The 21774-nt window shown below is 38.0% G+C and overlaps 1 protein-coding gene and 1 long non-coding RNA gene across 2 annotated transcripts in view; one reads left to right on the top strand and one right to left on the bottom strand.

Annotated features, from left to right (window-relative positions):
• The window catches only part of rapgef3 (Rap guanine nucleotide exchange factor (GEF) 3), a 28860-nt gene that overhangs the window by 6649 nt on the left and 437 nt on the right, over positions 1–21774 (bottom strand). The window contains exons 2-17 of the mRNA XM_008414474.2: positions 17256–17300; positions 9228–9334; positions 9035–9156; positions 7036–7213; positions 6103–6187; positions 5923–5983; positions 4716–4792; positions 4493–4639; positions 4295–4401; positions 3282–3370; positions 3122–3200; positions 2872–3022; positions 2706–2791; positions 2569–2599; positions 2349–2424; positions 684–821 (exon numbers count right to left, since the gene is read on the bottom strand). Of these exons, the coding sequence (XP_008412696.1) occupies positions 684–821; positions 2349–2424; positions 2569–2599; positions 2706–2791; positions 2872–3022; positions 3122–3200; positions 3282–3370; positions 4295–4401; positions 4493–4639; positions 4716–4792; positions 5923–5983; positions 6103–6187; positions 7036–7213; positions 9035–9156; positions 9228–9334; positions 17256–17300 (1579 nt within the window). The remainder of the gene's footprint in view (positions 1–683; positions 822–2348; positions 2425–2568; positions 2600–2705; positions 2792–2871; positions 3023–3121; positions 3201–3281; positions 3371–4294; positions 4402–4492; positions 4640–4715; positions 4793–5922; positions 5984–6102; positions 6188–7035; positions 7214–9034; positions 9157–9227; positions 9335–17255; positions 17301–21774) is intronic.
• LOC103467796 (uncharacterized) lies at positions 5–3400 on the top strand. Its single transcript, XR_534118.2, has 5 exons — positions 5–304; positions 574–788; positions 2908–3018; positions 3117–3205; positions 3288–3400. It is a non-coding gene; the product is annotated as an uncharacterized LOC103467796 (long non-coding RNA).

Here is a 21774-nt window from a genome sequence, read left to right as displayed (position 1 = left end):
GTAAGAAAAATTACATATACACCAAAATCCTCACCATTTATTATTATTTATGCACGGTGTGTATATGTAACGGGGTTTTATTTTAACTGTAATATAGATGTGAAGTTTGTCAAAATGTAATTTATTCTTTGAATTTATTTTGTTCAGTCAAGTTGTTTCTCCAAACATTTGTTGGTGTTTTAAGTTGCTGCTCTTGACAGTTGGTGGTTACTATAGAAACCGGTAACTGACAGCCCCKCCYYCTTTTCCTGTTGCCGTCGGTAACTGYGGTATGTACTAGAATCGGCTCAGTTTTCTTTACAAAGTATTATATTTTAACGTATATATTAGACACATTTTACAGTGTTTCATGAGTAATTTTGCTATGTTTTGTATGTGTTATTATTAATGTCGACCATTTTAGCCATGTTTAACTTTACAACTGCTAACTGGTGCTAACTGCTCATTGGGAGCTGTTGCTTTGTAGTTGGTTTAGGGTTATTCATTGTATTTTATTTAATGTTTAGGGGCAGAAGCWGCTGGACTGATGTTAACCACCAACTTCACTTTCTCTTTTCTTACAATTAAATCCAGTGAACTTGAATGTGTCTGTTGTGAAGTCAACCAACCTACCGGACCTGAGACGAATATAAGAAGGGTTAAAGTTTCTACAACTGTWGGAAAAGCGTAAAAGCGAGGCCCACCTCCACTGGAGTTCATTTTGACCAGAACATGATCTCCATCTGCTTTGACTATTGCCGACATCACCTCTTGAACAGATGAGCTTACAGGGAGCATCAAGGAGAGAGGTTTGCTRTCTGCCTTGTAAATCTCRTATAACACTGAAGAGAGAGGAAAAACAAAATGAAACGTCAAMATTTTCTCATTTAATGCTGCAGAAACAAAATCTTCAGTGATTTTTTAATATTAAGTWTTTCACTTATAACTTGGCATTTTCCCCATGTTTGAAATTAAATAATCTTCCAGTGGAACTAGTTCATTTTATCAATAATAAGCGATTATTGACTTAAAACAATCTCTTATATGTTRATGAAAAGYTACTTGTCCAGTGGACTAAGATATTTGCACTAGAAACTAGACGAAAAATACTTGATAGGATTTTATTTTTGCAATGCAACTTGAATCAGTTAAATTTTCTCTACGCAACCTAAAGTGTATTAGAGAGAAATGCACATAAGTAAAAATAGACTGTTACCTAAACAAATCATGAATAAATGAAGGATGCATGAYGAAGCAGTTAAAAAAGATTATTATAGGAAAGTAATGGGTATTAAAAGATGTTTTGCAAAAAATGGCTTTTTCAAAGATATACTTTTTAGCAATATTTTGTATTCAAAAACATGTTAATTATGTTATCTAAGGTATCTACTCAACATGCCAACATATTATTTAGTAAAAAGTGTGATGGTTTCAGAATTCTTGTACAAATAAAAGCAAAATAATTTAATTTCTTCCACCTATAAACCTTTCACATTATTGACACTCCTGGTAAAGACTAAAAAAAGACTTAACATAGCTATGGAGACTTTAACACTTAAAGATGACATTCAGTTCTCAAACAGTAAGTTTGGTGATTCTCAGGGTGAGTGATTATAAATATAAACTTGATTTTTGTGTGTAGATTTGTTTGTTAATGTTTAAGCTTTCTTAACTGCTTTGCCTGTAGCTTTTTACAGATTTAGGTGAGAAACTATTCTCTTGTAGCTATTCCATAACTTATGAAGATCAACATATCTCTAGCCTAAAACTGTTTTTCTTATTTTGAAGGTTGGGTAAGAGTTGGGCCTTTGTGTCCCGTCATGTTTCTACCCAAATAAACTGGATTTTTTTTTTTAAATTTGCTACTGCAATAAAATATCTTGTCAATATATTTGAGGAGGGCACACACAATGATGCCCCCGGTAGACGAGCCATTTCTGGATATTTTTGTTGGACCCTATTTGAGCCACTAGGTGTCACTGTTCCGGTGCATTTAAGATAGAAACRTAAACGTAATGGGTGTTGCCCGCTCACTACTGTTGACAAAGGATATTTGTTGGAACATGTTTAGTTGCACATATGAACTGGTATATTAATCTCTGCATATCTGATGGGTGAAAAACTATTAGAACAACATTTGCGCTATTATGTCAAAATAAAAGGATGCAATCAGAGTGCATAAATAATCTCTCAAACATAGTTTTGCTTTTCTTATTTAATGCAAATCGATAACGAGTGTGGACATCTTGGAAGCTTATTTTAAAACYTTTCAGTTAYATGAATAAAACAGTCGATGTATGAATGTGTTACATTCTCCCTGATTTACTAATTGATTGGTTTGTTTGTTTAAGATCCAGAACATTGCACACCTTTATCCTGTGCTTTGATTGGCTGCAGCCTCCCAACTGGCTCCTCACAGCTCGGAAACCAATCAAACTGCTGATTCTGCAACAAAATGACTCGGAGATCAGTGAGAGAAGAGATATTTTGAAATTAAAGTGTATTAATGAGTGCGTTAGTGCTTTTCTAGTCATACTGGCCATTCAAWCACTAGACAACAAAAGGCATCGATTATAAATAAAAACTCACCCTGCTCAGTGACTGATAGCCGTTCTCCATCCTGTCAGGTTATAAAACAAAGTTAAAAATTGTGTTCCATAGCATTATTTARTGTTCATGAATTAATTTATTGCAAAAAGAGCAGGAACTAAGCGAAAAATATTTACACTTTTGTTCTCCTTCTTTCCCTAAACTGCTCCTTCAGGATGCTGGACAATCGATAATCAGCTGCAACCTCCTTTTTCAGTCTCTGCTTGAGCCAAGAAGAAAAACGAGCAGGAGAATTATTCAAGTTTTATATCTCATTGTATTTAATGAAGATCAGTTTCTCACCTCCAGAAAGTCCCCAACTTCTGGGTCTTCTTTCAGCAGAAGGCCGTACAGCGCCACCCACTGGGCAATCAGCTTCACTACCTTCTGTTTGGTGTTGAAGATGTAAGCAGTCTTCTCCTGATCTGAGCCTTTRGACAACTCTGCCTGGTAAGTGCAAAGATGGTTAAGGGTCTAACACATTCAGCAGATGTTATAATTTTCTGCAGCACTCTCCAAAGTGTGAGTAAACTGAAAACATTGGTCAGGATATTGATGCTGCAGAGCTGAGCACAGCTGGCTGGACGGCATGAAGACTTTATGTGTGAGCAGGAAGTCGCTCACGCAGGGATCTGAGGTGAGATGATCAGTTAGTCAGCTGTATCTGATCGTCTGGACAAACMGAAAACCATGGGGATGTGGTTTCCTCTCACCTATAGGATCGTTCCCATTGGAATCCAGCTTCAGTGTGTCCAGGAGATGTTCCAGGATTTTTTCAGGAGTTCCCGACATAACTGTGTATCTGCAACAGAAAGGAAAGGAAGAAAACGTCTTTAATGCCTTGCACTGCTTCATTGTGCTGCCGTGGGGTTAACCAGGGTCTTTATGTGTCATATTACAGTTTTAAAATTCTGAATGACATCTAGTTAAAATATTTTTTTCAATTCATGCWGTAGGGAACATTGCTTTTTCATAAAAGCACTGAAAGAAAAAATCCTGTTGGGTYTCTGGTGTGTGTATTTGGGTAGATGACATCACAAAAGGCACACAAGCTTTCATTAGAGGACATTATGGTGGGTCAGCAGCTTTTGACATATTGTACACTGACAGCATTTACCTCAAGTCAGGATGAAATGACTGAGTGGTGCAACTAAAGCAAACATTAAATTATTATTTTTATCAATATAAAACAAGAAAAATACAAATGATGTACTCAAATCAGCCACTCTGTACCTTATATTCTGTCATTAATGACAGGTAGACAAATAAGTTTGTTTTTTTAGTGTAGATTTTAACTTGATTCAATAACGATTTACAAAAACATAGCTAAACATTAAAAACCCTGACCWTGACTTGTTCTTCAATAAGTAACTATATCTAAAGGGAGTTTGACTGATTTTGCGTAAAAATCAAAGTGGCAGTTTTAACAATGTTCTAACTCAGCAGATATTGAATTACGATATGATTAAATTTGGTGCAACATCACAAATGTTGCACTAAATTTAAGCCAAAGGTTTATATGAGGTTTATAYGACCATCATGTCATCTTTGGATTTTTTTGAAAGTGTGCATGTCAGTGTTTACTGACAGACCCATTGCGTTGTGGTCATCTAGCAATATTGGACAAATTAYCGGCTGGGCTGAAAGAACAAGACGGCATGTTCAGATGTTCAAATGAAACATAAAAGAATACAGTAGCATTTGTTAGGGAAGAGAAATGACTCACTTGCTGTTGGCTGCAGCTCCCCCTTGACCATTGCAGTCTGCGCTCTTCTCCAACACCAGGACGGTCTTCCCATGCTCCTCCAGTCGCACTGTGTTGGCCTCCACATCCTGGAAAACRGAGCAGAAAATGACAGCTTTGCTGGTGACATGTTGCAGGTCATGGAGSTCTCATGTAGAGTTAGGAGGGTGTCAGACAAACCTTGAGGATTCGAATGAAATCCTGTTTGTCGACACGGAGGAAGTGGCAGTTGTCCTCTCTCAGGATGATGGTGGCGGCACGCGGCGCGTCGTTCAGCAAAGCCAGCTGCCCAAAGTCCTCGCCCTCGTGCAGCGTGGTCACGATGCCCTGATTGAACACAAGTCACATGAGCGTGACAATCAGCTCAAATCTGAGTTAACCTAAAAGCCGTGTTCAGGGTTACCTTTCCATGTGTGATCACGTTCACTGAGCCTTTCCAGATGATGTACCAGGAGGTTCCTTTATCCCCCTGGCTGAACACTGCATCACAATGAAACGCAGTCAGCACAAACATGGTTCACCTGCACACATCTTTGTCAATAAATTACTATGACAACCCCGCTTACATTGCACCTTTCCTATTWTATGCTGCATTAACTCTCATAATCACGAGCAGGGAGACAAAAAACAAAAAATTAATTATCTGCTCGCCTTTAGTGAAGAGAAAAACAAATGAAGGCCTAAAGAGGCTGAATGCTTAAAATGGTGTAAAATGAAGGAGTACAGGCATGAATCCTGTTATGGTGTCATATGTATACATACACCCCATTAATATTCAGATAATGCTGTTTAGCAAGACGCAGGGGAACTCAATATCTTATTTGACCAGATTCTTGAAAAGTGACCATTATGCTTCCCTGGACAGATTAGGAGAGGTCTTATCATCTTAATTAAATTTTTTGCACAAAATCATTCTTGGATAATGAAATTTTAGTCTGCTGAGTTCACTAGCAGACTCCTTTCAGAATAAGCTATTTTAGGGTGTCTTCACACTTCAAATCCAAATAAGCTGCCGCTGGCCACGCTCCCCAGCTCAATGTTTACACCTGCATGCTAACATGGCTGCAAAATGTGCATTTATACATCTTGGTGCAATCGTGCATCTTTGAAAAGCAGAGGAAGAGCCTCCTGCACAACCAACAAGAATGGAGCAAGTGTATTTCCAGATGGTTAGTCAACAGTAAAACACTTGTCCTTTCCAGAAGTCATTGTACAGCACATATAGAGGTAAAACCAGCTGACCAAATGTGCTGGCCCTCAGCTAGGGTTGCTAGGTAATGGCCTGTATATAATTGCTACCCTTTGTGGACCAGAGAAAATACACAATAAATTCTGACTTCTAAACCCATTTCTTGTTTTTAAAAATCGCCAAATTTGTATATAACAATTCCACCCTAATAACAAATTCAAAAGAATCAAATGACCAAATAAAGACTTGCACACCCATGATAAACACAACACAAAGACCTTTTTACTTGGGTTGATTTAGCTTGCTAATCTGAAATGAAGACACATAAWTCCACATAAGTCATTGATTATTAACTCYCCAGTTTCCCTCTGTAAGAGCTAAGAGCCAGTATGAGCGATTATATCRGTAATGAATCACTTACAGACTGTTCCAGACTTAACGTGGGATTCAAACACCAGCACTGCGGCCAGCTCCTTCCGCACCTACAGAMACAACACAGTAAAGACAGGAAGCCTAGCATTAGACTATTCGRAAGTGKATTATTAACTAAATAAAAGCATAAACATAAGGGGTGTGTTGAAGCTAGGAATAAAGGACTGACTGAAGACGAGAGATGAGCGGCGGCCTTCACRTGGAGCAGCTCCTCATAGATGACCTCRATGTCCTCCGCGCTCCTCTGACTGGGACTGAACAACAAATAATCAACGTGAGCATCTGTCTGTTCTGGTTCTTCACACTGGCACAGGAACCTCAGACATATTTTAAGCAAATCATACGACTACTGACTACTGATGACAAATGGTTCATTAGAGTAAAATTAGCTCCAATTKCGTAACTAATAACATCCACTTAGGCCTTCTTTTAGTGTTGTAATTTAGCCAGGATTCAGCAGAGGGCGTCGTTGATCATTGTTCAGCAGAGGCAGTTGACACAGAAACAAAAATGGCGGAACCATAACAGAGCAAGAAAGAGAAACGGTTCAAACTGTTGTGGGATGCAAAATGTACTTTATGTGGTTGTTTAAAAAAATAAGCTTTTAAGTATTCACCTTCATAGTACTTGTACTATGAAGGTGAAGAGAATGTGATGACAGAAAAGCGGAGGGGAAAACAGAGAAAATATTTCTTCATGGGTAATCAGACTGTATCTCCTCTCTGTTCACTGGGAATTAAGTGTTTCACATATTTTATTCTCTTATMATTTTCTGTTGAGCAACTTCAGAAGTTTCTGTTTTGTTATATCTTATACATGTCTAATTTTAATAATGTGAGAAAAACACMATTTTCCGTTTGTTCAGTATGCAGCTGACAAAATATTAAAATGTAATCAGATATTTTTTAATTCAGTATATTATTAAAAATTTAGCCCTTATGTTATGAAAAGACAGTCAACACTCAGGTTTTTACTTGGGTTTTTAAGAAAATGGCTGCTTATTGATAAGATCAATTTACTTTAGATCAACTCATTAGTTATGGTAATAACTTGCATTCCTAATAAATACACAACAAACTGTCCAGCAGTTTTCCATGCTGACCATTTGCGTAGGATCATGGTGAGCAGCGCATCGGGGCCCAGCTGGGACAGCAGGGACAGAGCTTCATGCAGCTCGTCCTCCAAGTCCTTCTCGTTGGAGAMGTGGCTCAGGCCAAACTCTGAGTCCTGGAACCGGTAGAACTGTGTGTCCTTGTCAAGGAAGTTCAGATCCTGTTTCACTGGAAACATTCACAAAACAGGAAAAGACGGCAGGATTTAAAAATTCATTCACTTCAAACACRGAAAAACAGAACCTGTAAAAAGAATTCGCCTCTCTGGATGTTTCACCCGTTTAATTCYCAAATCAGTCACGTTGAATAAAATTAGAAAAATATATTTAAAAAATCTTTTAATTTCAACAAAATAATGACAAAAATATGTAACATAAATTAAACGTGTGGAGACTCCATGGTCAAGTGGCAGATGAGACCAAAGTGGAGAAACATCACCGCAAATACACCAACCCACTGTGAAGCATGGTGGTGGCAGCATCATCCTGGAGGCAGTTTGGTTCTGTGACTTCAGAGAACATTTATTTATCAGCAAGACGACCCAAAGCTTTTAGCTACAGCTACGCAGAAACGGTTTGAAGAAAACAAGGTGGCTGTTCTGAAATGGCCCAGTCAAAGCTCAGACCTCAGTCACAGGGTTGAAATAGGACGTTCAGTCAATTCCCATGTAACCTGGCAGCTTTATCAGTTTTCAGTTTGACATTTAAGTCGTTTTTGTCACAAAAGCCTAATTTAGTTGATTACAATTGAGTTGTAAAAGCAATAAAAAGGGTAAAACATCCGAGGAGTTGAGTACCATTTACAGGTWCTGTAATTACCTCAAGGTCAGACATTKYTTTGACATTGAGGTAARTTTTGTTTTCAGGCAAGAGAGTCATAAAAATCCAGATACATGGAAATAAGTGCAAATTGTTTCTKAGTTCCTGTTGGCTCCTGATGAAGCACTTCTGTCCTGATTAGAGTGRYCTCCATCGGGATTAYGGAGCATCATGGACAGCCAGAGAACCCTCGACCCGGCAGAAAACRCTCTCAGACCGATGCCACAATATTCATGGTCGCTGARTTTCAAGCTATTCAAACCCTTCTGGAAAATGTTTGAGTATGCTACTGCTGCAGAGATTATCATCAGCATAAATTAAAGACATTAAATATGGAAGAAACATCAGACATCCATCAGTGGCATGCATYTTCAATTATGCAAAGATCCAAGAATTTCATGAATATTAATATAATATGTCTTTAGCTTAGCTGTTTAGGTTGTAGCTATAGCAATAGTTGTTTTTTTCATGTTTGTTCAAATTGTCACCTTGTTTTGACAGTATGGCATGAGACAAATRATATTCTAAAAGTAGCATTAAAAGTCCATTAAAAGTGCCAACTTTGCATGATTTTGTAAATTATGATAATTTAATGCAAAGTTGGTAAAAATACATGAYGCCATGTCAGAAACGGCCAATCAGAGTCAAGGGTAATGACTTGGTGCTGTCAAATAAGCTTGTGTATGTGCTGCTAAATGGCGCAAACATAACTTACTGCCAGGAAAACTGCTTATCCGATGTCATTRGTGGATATGCTAATTAGCCTTAGCATTCATTGCTAAAGCTATGTTGTGGTGAACCAGCTGTAGTGTAGCAGAGAGTAATGAGGAGGTGTGAGTGGCATGTACACCAGAGTGATTGACGGCCCCAAGACCGTCCTCATGGATCTCTGGTTGTTTCTGACTGAGTGGTGTGTTTCTGTAGTTAGCACTGGGAGCATTGGGAGAAGGCAGAGGAGCTTGATTTTTCACATTTGATCTGTTTTGTACTGTAACAAAACGTTTGTCATTTCATTTTTCTAAATAAAAGATGCAGCCTGCAGCTTTTATTTAGACTAAATGATTAAATGACTTCTAAAGGCAAATAAATGTGCCAGATTTTTATCAAAATGAAGTTTTCCAARGCAGTGTACARGAATTTCCTGAACTGAAGCTGGATTTAAYGTCCTCACCATGAACGAGGATTCCCTCGTCCACCAGGACCTGCCACATTCCAGCAGCCTGACTTCTTGACTGCAGGCATTCGCTCTGTTTCATCAGCCAGTCGACCAACTCCTTCCCTGAGCAGCATTGCCTGTTGGGGAAACGATGCAGATTGTAACACATGTAACCTGCATTAGCTGAAGGTAAAAAGAGCTGAAGTACCTGTGTGTTTTCAGGTGATGCTTCCTGTCTCGGATCAGGCCAGGGTTCTTCTCGACCATAACGCTGTACACCGACCGCGCAGCTTTTACGACACGATCCGAAAGAAACTGAACAGAAATGAGGAAATGAGTGGTTTTAATTTTGATGGATTTTACTGRAGGTCTTAGACAAAGCAATACAAAGTATGTTTAATTGTGAAGTGGAAGAAATATAATTTATAGTTTACATTGTTTGCAAGCTTTCAGAGTCTGAAAAGTGTGGTAAACGTTCACTCCCCCTGAGTTTATACGTTGTAGAAACGTCTTKTGGAGAACGGCGGTAAAACCTTTGCACAATTAAAGAGTTCAGTTTTTGGTGATTACTTTTTTTTGCAATAAAGTTTCTTCTAYTAACTATTTTCAAATCTTGCCAAGAATTCYCATTTGGATTCATTTATGTTATTCTATACCGCATGTGTCAAACTCGAGGCTCGCGGGCCAAATCCGGCCCTCCGTATGTTTTTACGAGGCCTCCTAGACTCTAGAAATAGAACTTTTGAGATATTAGTGTGCTTAAATCTTATTTTATCAATCAAATCAGCAGTTTTATCTATATTGTGTCAGATTATATTAATGTGAAAATATGTTTAATATTATTTTAGCAGTTTGTTATAGGTAGTTTTATTTAGATTTTCTGGGTTTTTGAGGACATTCTTGATGCTGATGTGGCCCAAAATGAAAACAGTTTTTCACCCTACCAGTTCTTCTCTGCTTAAGATCCATCCATCCTTCTATCAACTTTGTGACCAGCTAATGAGAAGCATGTCAACAGCATTATACTGACTCCACCATGTTCAACCCGATACACATCTACTGACCGCCTAAATGGATTATCGCGAATGTTTGTGTGACTTTCTTTCAGTGACAGCTTTCTGTTTGCTGCTCTTGCAGATTTGTACGACTAATAGTTGTCATGTCAGTAGATTATGTCATCTGAGTTGTGGATCTCCAGATTTATCTTGGGTCTTGTGTCTAAAAATGCAAGGCAGGGTATTGAGGTGTTTCTTTCAATCACTAAAATGCAAGAATTTGTAACAAAAACAGTTCATTTCACCGAAACAGACAACTTCTGCAACACTATCAAACACTCCAGCAAATGCTCTGACAAAAGAGAGAAATGGAGGGACACACTTTTCATCACAGCAATCCCCCCTACTTAAACCCACCCCCAGTGTGGAAATCATGTGTACATCAACATCGTGAGTGGAGATTTCTGTAGGTGTTGAAGTGTGACTTAGCGTGTGTGTAAGTGTGGGTTGCATGAGGGTGAGAATGCGTTAAAAATGGCTCTGCGAAACTCTCCCACACCCCACTGAGCTCCCAGCCTGTGCAGCTCGTTCTGTAGCTTCTACACGACAACAACAAACTTTCGCCTTCTCACCACCCTCTACGTTTTTTCTTTTCTTTGAGCCAAAACTTTCCATTGAAAGTCTGAAGCAGAAGCACAGAGGTGGGTTTCCGTCACTTCAGAGGGCTTACAACAGCTTCCTGTATACTGATAGTGTAACAGCAGCCGACTTAGCACTAATTCCACCTGAACTTACCTTCTAGTAAACCAGGTCAGTTTTCTGGCTTAATCTAATACCTGCCATTATGTGGACTTATTCTGTCCTGAAACGTCCCCACATTTTCTGCGCGCAGACAGATTTAGGTCACCACAAGGTGATTAACACAAGTGTCCACATGCAACTCAATGAGCTCTGGCTTAAAACATAAAACCACTAGAGATTGGGGGCCAAAGCCTGTCAGCCACTCATGCAGACGAAAATCTTATGCAATAAAAAAGGGCTTGGTTTATGGCTTTGTAATACCCAGTAATTCAGGATGCTTCAGGATGACCTACATTTTATGACTGAGCGTGGTGGGACCTTTGCTCCTCCCTGTCTTGTTTGCCTGCAGACACCTCCTGCACGTCTTGTGATTACACGAGTGGCTCAGACGCTCGCATGCTTGCGTTCTGGATTTTCTTCAAGAGGCTGTTGTTTGCCCAAGGTGGTGGACTTGAGTTTCACAGAGCTCCACATTGACTGTGTGCTGCTTTATTTAATTTTACTTGGTAGGTGGAGTTTAAAGAGAACAAGTGGCAGAATCTYTCTGAAACCTTTTAACCTCCCATCGTCATCCCCCTTAGGRTACGAAAACACCTGCTGACCTTTTGCTGCCCCTTCTGACCTTACACTCGATGACGTCAAGACGACTGCCACCCATTCGTCGTTTCTTTTACATGCAAATTCACAAATCAAAATTGACAACTTTGATTTATTATAGAGAGAAAGACGACAGCACACTGTTTAGCATGTACAATGTTCTAAAAAACATTTTCTTTTCTTTTTTTTGTCAGTTTGATGATTCAGACTCAACTAAAGGATTTGACAAACAAACTATCCTGGCCTCACATAAAAAAAGTAATTGTCCTGTAAACTTAATAAGCTGGCCCGCCATTAGCACCAGCGACTGCTGGCAATCTTTTGTGAATAATTTTTACAGGCCTGTAGAGAAATTAAAGTTAAAACACAACAGCCCGTTAAGTCAAACAACAAAATGGTGATTGAATTAAAGTCCAGACTTTGACTAGGTCACGCATAACCTTCAGTTTGTTTTGTGAGTCACGTATAAGTGGACGTGGAAGTGTTTTTCAGATTATTGTTCTCTGCCTCCTAACCAAAGAGCACTTGAGCTAAGAGTCACAAACTGGAGGGTGGAAGTTCAGCTTCAATTGGTTCAGTCTGATGTCGGATTAATCGCAATGAATCGATAGTGAAATAATTGTCAGCTAATTTAGTAATCAATCATTAACTAGAATATACAGACAAAAAATGCTAATTTTGCTGAAAAGAGAAAGATATTAAGAGCAGCATTAAGCCAAAACTGTACAAAAATACATACATTTTGTATTTAAGATAAAAAAAATTGCTTCATTTGTAAATATATTCAACCCAGAACTCCCCAAGTCATAGTTTTAGTTTCAGTTGGTTCAAATTCTGTAAAAATTCCTATTAAGCATCTGCTGTTATCCAATTATTTATCAGTTAATCCAAAAAATACTCAACGGATTAACCCTACACTGTTAGGTCAAGCAGAAACCACTTTTTTCACATGTTGATGTTAAAAGTATTTTTTAGCTGCAGATGCATTTCTTTGCTACAAAAGATAAAGCGTCCACTAAAGAAATGCTGTGATGTTACGATTTAAGCAATGAAATATTGATTTGAATTATTTGTACTTTTTTATGTATAATGGAAAAAAAAACATTTAAGTGGTTAAATGAAAAATCTGCAGAATGTGGCATTTTTTGTAAGAATTATCCACCATGTTTGACTGTCAGAATGATATTTATTTTTTATGAATTATGTTAGTTTTATGCCAGATGTTACCAAAATGTGTCACTTTTCTTTAGTCAGTCCACAAAATATTTTGTCTTTGGGAATGCCGAGATGCTTTTGGCAGAAATGAGACAGTTTGTTTTCTCAAGTGTGTTTTTTGTCTTTGGATGTCATTTTTGCCCAGCTACTAACTGAGGTTAAGGTCAGTGTAAGGCCTGCGGTGCTTTTGATGTTTCTATAAGGTAAGCTGCATTTTCTTTATTTATTTCGATCAGTTGTGTTTGGTATCAAAAAGTGTTTGATCATGTGAGTCCTTTAAGGTTGACAAACATGTTTTTTGCAGCACTTAAGCCTCAGACGCAACATGGGGGGTAGTTAGTGTGTGAGCAGAGGCGTCTGTGAAACCTCCCTGGAGTAAGGCTGTCTGGAGGTCACCAGGGTTCCCAGGGGCCCGTTTTCCCCCTGAGGCTCCCAGAGTCACATTCTCAGGCATGTCAGAACCAAAACGTATGTCCCTTTTGAGACCACTTTCCATTACCTACGCAAGTTCTTTAAAATAATCACTTCCAAAGCCATAAGTCACAGAGAGGCCTACCCCCTCACTGCTGAACCTGACAATTATATAAACATGCAGCATGCAGAACTATTTTTCATTTTATGCAACATTTTTTAACTCTCTCAGCTACTGTTTTTATTTGTGGCCTTGGGTTTACACACTGGTAATCTAATCATGTCATATACAGCTGTAACCCTGCAGGTAATTGCTCTAAGTGAGTCTAATTGTATAACAAATATAAATCTCACAAGCTGACCTGCCAAAAGGTGTGTAAAACAAAGAGCAGTTAAATGTACTATCCGTCTGTGTGCAGCAATAATTCAAACATACGGCTTATATGCAAGTTCTCAAGAGAGAAAATGTATGAATCTTAGACCCAGGAGTCATACTGCATATAATTCCTTACAAAGGCATGTAATTTTTTCACATTTTCCCCACAAACTTCAGTATATTACATGTATCAATATGATACAAAGTTTTAAATTTTTTTAGAAAGCTAAAAATGTGCAAACGGTGGCATGAAGTCACACTTAGCACCTAACTCTGCCCATCATCCCTGAGCACACTGTCCCCACATCATGGAGCATTATAGTGTGGGGGAGCTTTTCTTCAGAAGCTGAAGATAAACTGATTCCTGCTGCTGTTCTGTGAAGGCTTGAAGACGAGCATCATGAAGACAGTAACTCAGTAAAACGGTCAGAGATAAGCTTTAATGTTTATAGAAGACCTATAATGCAAAATTCACATTTTGTAAATTTTGGTGTTCAATTTGCGTCTGAACTGCTTTTAAAAGCAGCCCATGTGGACACCCAGCAATAAGTTGATAATAAGTTAATGTTTTTTGGTGTCTGGAAAATGAGCTATTTCAAAAACCTTTGGTATGTAAAGTCACAAACCAACAGGAACTATCCCTCACATATCCAGCGAAGCTCAGCCCATCACCTGGCAACCCAAGCAGAGCTCCAGCATGTTTCGCTGGCTGGCTTTACGAGTGTATGCACTGTACAATGGCTGCTGGAAGACACAAAGTTTTTTTTAATTTTTTTACTTATCACCCAAAAAACCACTTGCTGCATTGTTGTTGGTTGTGGAGGAGGCTCTACTTCTGCTTTTCAAAGATGTACGATTGTATATTTGCTCATCTGTTTGCAGCCATTTTTATGTGCGAGTGTAAACGTTGAGTCAGGGGTCATGGCCAGCAACTTATTTGGATTTAAAGTGACAGGCCCTAAAACAACTCATTCTGAAAGTAGATCACAACAGGCAGAACTGACCAGAATAAAATCTCATCATTTAAGAATGATTTTGTGGAAAAACAAATGTGTATAGCCCAACCTAACCTGTTCAAGGTTAGGTTATTGTTGGTTATTGTTCTTTTAAAGAACAATAACCAACTTCATACTGCAGTGAAACATTTAGTCAGCTCTGTATAGCAGAGCTGATGCTCGAGTACAAGAAGAAGATTATTGTAATATGTTCTGTACTTCTCTTGAGTGTTTTCTGTTCAGTATTGTCTTTAAAAACTCACTTCTAATCTTGAAAAAAAAAGATGATAGTTTAAACTGTGAAAAAAAACAAACATATGCAGTGTAGTTTTATGCTTTGGTGTTGTTGGGCGGAACGATTAAGAGCGCAGAGAGTTTTCCACTCTGTGTCTCTGTAGGCGAGACGTTTCTTTGTGTCTTTCTCTCTGTGTGACCTCAGTGGGATGTGCTGGGTGAGAAGCAGAACACTGCGTGAGCTGACGAGCCGCGTAGCACAGCTCCACAGACTGACTCTGACACCTCTCTCTTTCTGAGCAAAAGACAAGACAGTTCTTCTGAAGGACACACATTCATCTTGTCATACATCAGAAGTCTGGGGAAAGTGCTGGTCAGAAATATTGGAGTTTCAATTATTTATCTGAATTGTTCTGTCAGGGTGGAATGATAACAAAGAACTTTAACAGGTTTTTTAAAAAAAAACAATAATTGAGTCCACAGGTTTGAGTTTAATGTGGATTTTCTCTGATCCACACAGGGTGTAGAGAGGTAAATATAAACGTATACCGCCATGAACCACCAGGGTTAAAGCAGAGAGGTCATGTAGTCAAACCTGGGTGGTTTTCACACCCAGGTTTTAAGTATATTCCTTACATTTTAAATAAATTTGAAGGTAGAACCATTCAAGAATCTCAGTACTAGGTTACTTTATTATTCAATTAATTTTGTGTACAGCACCAGTTTCATTAGCAGAAAAAACAGCCTAAACCAGGGGTGGGCAACTCCAGGCCTCCGGTCTCCTGCAACTTTTAGATGTATCTCTACTTCAACACACCTGAGTCAAATAATGAGGTTGTTAGCAGGACTCAAGAGAACCTGACTGCACTTAGGAGGTGGTACAGCTGTTGGATTCAAGTGTGTTGGACCAGGGAGACGTCTAAGAGTTGCAGGACACCGACCCTCAAGGACCAGGATTGCCCACCCCTGGCCTAAACCATGCTACCCAAAGGCTCAATCTTTGTCTCCTCTGACATAAAGACTTTGTAAAAGTTTTGGCTTGTGCACATCGGCAAAAACAACTTTGAGCCGAGTTTGAGCCTCTTCTACCTGGGAGTCGCTTTAACCAGCTGTTCCCCAACCATCGCCGGCCATATTTGTCTTCATTTGCGGATATTTTCAAGCTTAAGTTTTAATATTTACTCTGGTCTTCTGGTTTATAAGCATCATCATCTTATTAAAAACAATCAGTTTCGTCCAGTGTGACCATACTGTATGATTTTAATACATGGGGTTAGCATTTGGAGCTTAGCAACCAAACTGGCAGCTCCTCTGCCATCCCATTGTTTCTTTCAGAAAAAAAAAATTGTGTTTTTGATTTACCTAGAGATGAAAAATACACTTTACTTCTCCAGTCAAACAGGGCCCACTGAATCTAACCAGAACTCACTTTCCATGTTGATCTGCACTATCAGTGCTTTTAAAGTTCCTCTGCTTGGCACAACACTGAAGAAGTCCAGATAAAACAGCTCAAGGGGTCTGGACTGGATCGAGTAGGGCTCAGGATCAGTTATCCATGGGCCTTTAAAGTGCCCTTTAGACTCGTTATGCCTCCCCGGCTAGGAATGCGTTTCTTAAGACTTGCTTGAGTGGTAGTGCAGGATATTGCAACAACAAAAGAACCTGTTCAGCACATTTGGAGAACGCATGCGCCGCTGGTCTACACGTTACTAAACATCAGCAAAAGCAAAGCCAAGTGCTTGTCAGTGAGTGACGATGCAGAGATTTAGGGTATGATTTACATTTTTTGAAGTTTGGGAGGGTTTTATAATGGATATATAAACAACAGCAATTCAGAAAGTATTAAACAAATCACAGGTTCAAGTTTTTCTTTCTGCTATTCCAACCATTTAGGCCTAATCTGAGAAACTGAATTGTGATAAGAGTTTTTCTTCAGTCGCATAAAGAATAAAGTACTGCAGAGCTGCCCCTCCCCCACCTGTTACTGTGAACTGCCAGTCAGCTGACTGAAAGTTTTCCTGCATTTTTCGCTTGATCATGAGAAAAACAAAAATGACTGTTTAGAAATATTGCTGAATCTATTTCCAGTTGAGTCAATTGAGCTTTTACTTCTGCCCCTTCCCCACCTGTTGCTGTGCACTGCCAATTAGCTGACTGAAAGGAAGCTTCTATACATAAAAATCTGTCTGTTTTGGATTATGCAGTGTTACTTTTATAACACCAGAGTGTTATAATGGCTATCATATTCATTTATTTTAAATAAAAGATTTTTTCCTCTTAAAATTTTTGTTTTAATATTGTTTTAATATTGTGACATGGTGAAACGTTGGTATTTTTTAAATGAAGATTAATATACTGTGAGAATCTCAACCTGGCCCAAGCCTGTAACTTACCTGTAATCAATGTCGTTTAGATAAAATTGTTTTTCTAATAATTCGTTCTGGTTTTATCAGTGTCTACGTTTTTCTAAGAGATTGAGTTTCAGATCACTCATCTCTTCTGAAATCATGACTCTCCCACTGATCTCCGGGAGTTTAAAAACACACACTGGAACAGTGAATTACTCTTGGCTGTGGGGAGGATCTGTACTGAAGAATGTTTGGCATACACACCTGCTTCATAGTGTCCTTTGGATCCAGGGCCTCTGGCAGTGGAGTCTAGGAGAAAGCAGAAAGAGAGGCTTTATTCTCACTTCCTCTGATCTGCAGAATGCTTCAAACCTCTGAAATAAAACACTTGAACTTCTGCGGAGCACCGGCAGCATTCTGCTCCGACTAGCTGGACTAGTTGTTGATGATAATCTTGCGTTAAATGAGCGGATATTGCCAGGCTGGAGTGCTCGGATAGCGGTAATACTGTTTTTATTGTCATAGAGATGAAGGTCAACACAAATATTACCTACATTTGTCTCCCTTGTCTGAGACTGCATGATGGAGACAATTTGTCTCCATCACAGAGTAGGTAGGTGTCAAGTGGGTATAATCAGTGGGTGGAGAGAGGAATATGCTCAGTCTGTTTCCTCACATGATGCTGCTTTGCTTTCAATTACAAACATTTATTTATTTTAGCAACAGGATTTTATTGTTGCTTACTTATGTATGTTTTTCTGGATATTAATGAACCTTTTCTGCTTTCTGAGCTTACATAACTCTCTGCGATGTCATAGCTGCACTTTGCTCTAACTGGGACTTCCTCCTTGCTGCCTGGTTTTTATGTTTTTATAACCACCTTGTTATTACTGCTGTGTACCTGTGTTCCCACGGTAATTGTTTTCAATAAATCTAATTTTACAGCCTCATAAAAGCTCATGTGAAATGAATTAGTCATTTCACATCTCCCAAAATGTCCACCAACTCCCTCACACGTCATTGTTTGTGACGTACCACAGGGGTCAGTGTTGGACCTAAAGTTGTTTATTTCGTGAACAAACAAGTACAGTCTTTAATCATCTATGTTTTTAAAAATATTTTCTCAAAACAGCTCTAATATTTCTACATGGTAAAATGCTTACTTTTTTTTGATTCTTTGTTTTTTCTAACATAAAAGTAAAGTAATTAAACAATGCAATAAATCTGTTTTTACAAACTTGCTTGCAGGGTTATTGCTATTATCSCTTTTTGATTGCGACTATAGTTTACAAATAAACTTGAACTATAATATTTTCACAAGACACAGTGATTTATTGAGGTTTTATTCATAGGGAATACTAAAGTTGAACATTTTTAGGTAATAATGGTTGCGATAGATCAGTTTTTGTGTGAATGTGGACTTGTACATGTGTAATAGAGGATTGCATTATATTTATGCATTATGCAACAGAGATCAGATGAATAAATAAAAACTTCTGCTACTTTTTGAGTAAGTTGTATGCTTAACTGATAATATGTCCTTATCCATGTGCTGTTTATATGTTTCATAAAATGGAGCAGCAGCAAAAGCTTGAATCTGTGGACTGAAGTTGTTCGAATAGATTAAAAAAAAAAAGTAATCACATGGCATCGCTATCGGTGACATATACAGTAGCTGGTGACATTCATCCGGAAGTTGTGATAAGATCTTCACGTCACTGATAAACATCACTGCCGCTACTCCTTCTGCAGCCAGACTTTGTGGCGTGTTTTGTCTGGTCTGCAGTTCGGCCACATGATCAAGGCACGAATGACAAAATATTTCCCCTAATTCAAGAAGGAAAAAAAGTCTAAATTTGGCTGAGCCAGCGACTTAAAGAAAGTTTACAACCATAACCTCCAAATATGCTAATTGCCCTCAAGCAGTACACGAGTTTCATCAGTGGAGACTCAAGCAAAAAGAAATTTAATCAGAACTAAAACCAACAATGTGGAGGAACCAGTTGCCTTTCGGGACTGCAGGAAGACACCGGCAGAAAAGACAGATCTGCTTTTTATCTGCGTTAAAAGAAGGAATGTTGGTTTTAATAAAGATAATTAGCTCAGTTCTTACAGTCTTTGTGTTTAATTGGATCAGCAATTAAAAAGTGAACTGAAAAGCACATAACTTTAATTATATCAAACTGAAACGTACAACACAGTTACCACGTAAAAGCTCTCAGGCACTGCCAGAATAGTTAACACAATGTGCTCATAACAAGATAATCATCTGTTCAAAGTAAAAAAAAAAAAAAAACTCTTTTAGATCTAGAAAAGGACTTTCAACTAAAAGTACCTTCTCAAGTAACATCCATTGTGTCTTTTTTTGAATATTGAGAAAGTTATTATGTGTGAAATTATCTGGATAATCACAAAATCAGTGGTTTAGATGTCAGGATCAAACTGAAAATGCCAGAGAAGAAGGTTGAGTGACTAAGTTGGTAAAGCAGGTGCACAATGTTCAGAGTCTTTAACGCCGTTGTCCTGCGTTCAATTCCCAGACGGTTATTTGCTGCATGCCTTCCCTTTCCCTCTTTTTCTTTCAACTTACACTTCAAAAAATCCTTTTTTTAAAACCTGATTTTGTGTGTTTCTTTGAAACTGATGGGGCTGATGAAAACAAACCCAGGCTCTGGAGATTTAAAGTTGTTTCTACTTCAGCGACTTGTAAATTTAGAACCGGAGGCTTTCAACCCTGCTCTGTGTCTTCCTGTGACCTGGAAACAAAGCCTTCCACTTTGCACATTCTTCTCCACACCCCTCTGTAAACCTAGCAGAGGAGCTGCGGGGAAGGTGAACAATAAACAATACACTATTAATAACCTGAGTTTAATAAGAAAAGCTGTGTGCCTTCCCATGTCCCTTCTCTGGGGTTGCACACACAATAGAGACTTTCTGCTTTGGTCTACTCGGAGCCATTCCTCAGATTTCTGTGAAGTGGCACTTTTCACATAAAAGAGTAATACTGGCACAGCTTTGTAGCACTGAAGTTGTTACTTTTGTTCATGGTTGTAGAAAATGATTAGGATCAGAAATATAAACCACAGTAGGTCTAGCATAAAGATGTGGTTTCCAAACCTTTTGGCTTTCAAAATAAGAGTAGAAAAGAGTCAAAACTCTTTCTATTGCCAGGCCTTCAAAATAGATAATAGAGAGGTTTCTCTACCTGCTGCTACACACTGCTAGTCAGCTGCACCTTCTGTCTCTTATAAGAAAGAAAGATTTATTTTTGAAGAAAAAACCCCCCAAAAACATGATGCAGGGACTCCAATTTCCACCCATCGATTTGATTAACATGGAAGTTGGGTAATACTATTAGAGCTGTAATAATAAATGTTGTATTAGTTTAACAGTACGTGCAATTGTAGTTGTTCTAGTTTAAATAATTAAATCATGTTTATTTAAATGTTCTGAAACCTTGATGTTTTCATTCAAACTGAATATTTTCTGGGAACTCACACTGGTCCATAAACAACAAACAGCAGTAGTTAGTTTATTGTTTTTATCTGTTCAAAAGTACAGTTTTTGTTTTAATTTTTATACATTTTATTAGGTAAATATGCTTTTAGTATGATTTCTTTTTGTTATTTAGTTTGGCTTGTAAAGAAGATGTTCAGACCTCATTTATTGATTTGTTATTCTCAGTTTGGGAACCACTGATGGTTCCCAAACTGACTCTTACGGTAGTTTCAGGTGAAGGGACTGTGTTTTCATGCTTTTTATTACAGATCAGGCTTATTTTCTTACAATATAAAATAATTGCCCTTCTGATCAATTGTACGTAATAAAACCAAATATTGTATTCCCAAGGCCCAACAATACCGCTGTTGTAAAGTTTAAATTGGTTCAGTTGAGGCATGAGTCAGTTATTGGAAATAAAGTTAGTCAAGGTTTCAAAGTTATCGTTCAAAATGCTGAAATTTCTAAAGTCCTACATCCATCAGTCTTCTTTAAAAAATTAATTACAACTAACAAGTCACTTGATCATATTTAAGATAGAAAAAAGTGTTAATATTCTTTTAAAAAGGGGACTTGAAAGTAAATATAATGGGTCATTATTGATCAGATTAAGATGTGTTGTATAGTACATTATCATAAGGATAGTGATAAATATGTTATATTCCAGTTACTGCAGTGGGAATTATTGGGAATGTTATACATTTTTGTTTCAATTACATGCATAAGTATCATACTATGGAAATACCAATATTTGCCCACTCCAGTTAAGACTAAACTATCAAAATAATTAAAGGTCACATATGAAACCAGTTGAGCATGAAAATAATTATTAAAATAAATACAACTGAAAATAAATTGCTGTTTTTTTTTTTTTTTTTTGCCAACATAGAGTATAAATAAACATAAAGCATCTCTTTGTCACCAGCTCAGCACATTTTAAGTAGAAAAATCACAATTCTCTGTCATAACCGAGGATAGGAATACTAATATGCACACAATGCAGCTAAAATGTCTAAATGCCTCCAAAATACTCAACATGGACTTCAAAGTAAACGTAAGTGGTCGTATTAGATAAGTTTTAGGTTTTGGTGGAAGAAGATAACCCTCAGTTCTTGCATCATGTGATATAAATGCTGGAATTTGCCAGAAAATCTTGATTATCGTTTTCTGGAGGTTTAGAGCTCCACCAGTACTGAATAAAAACTAATATCTAAAAAGAACTTGCGGGAGTGTAGTCATTTATGTCTTTAAAAAATGCAGTTTAAAGCACAGATTATGACTGTCT

This window comes from Poecilia reticulata, linkage group LG7 (genome assembly GCF_000633615.1).
Source record: "Poecilia reticulata strain Guanapo linkage group LG7, Guppy_female_1.0+MT, whole genome shotgun sequence".
Taxonomy (NCBI): domain Eukaryota; kingdom Metazoa; phylum Chordata; class Actinopteri; order Cyprinodontiformes; family Poeciliidae; genus Poecilia; species Poecilia reticulata.
This window is presented reverse-complemented; position numbering and strand designations above follow the sequence as displayed.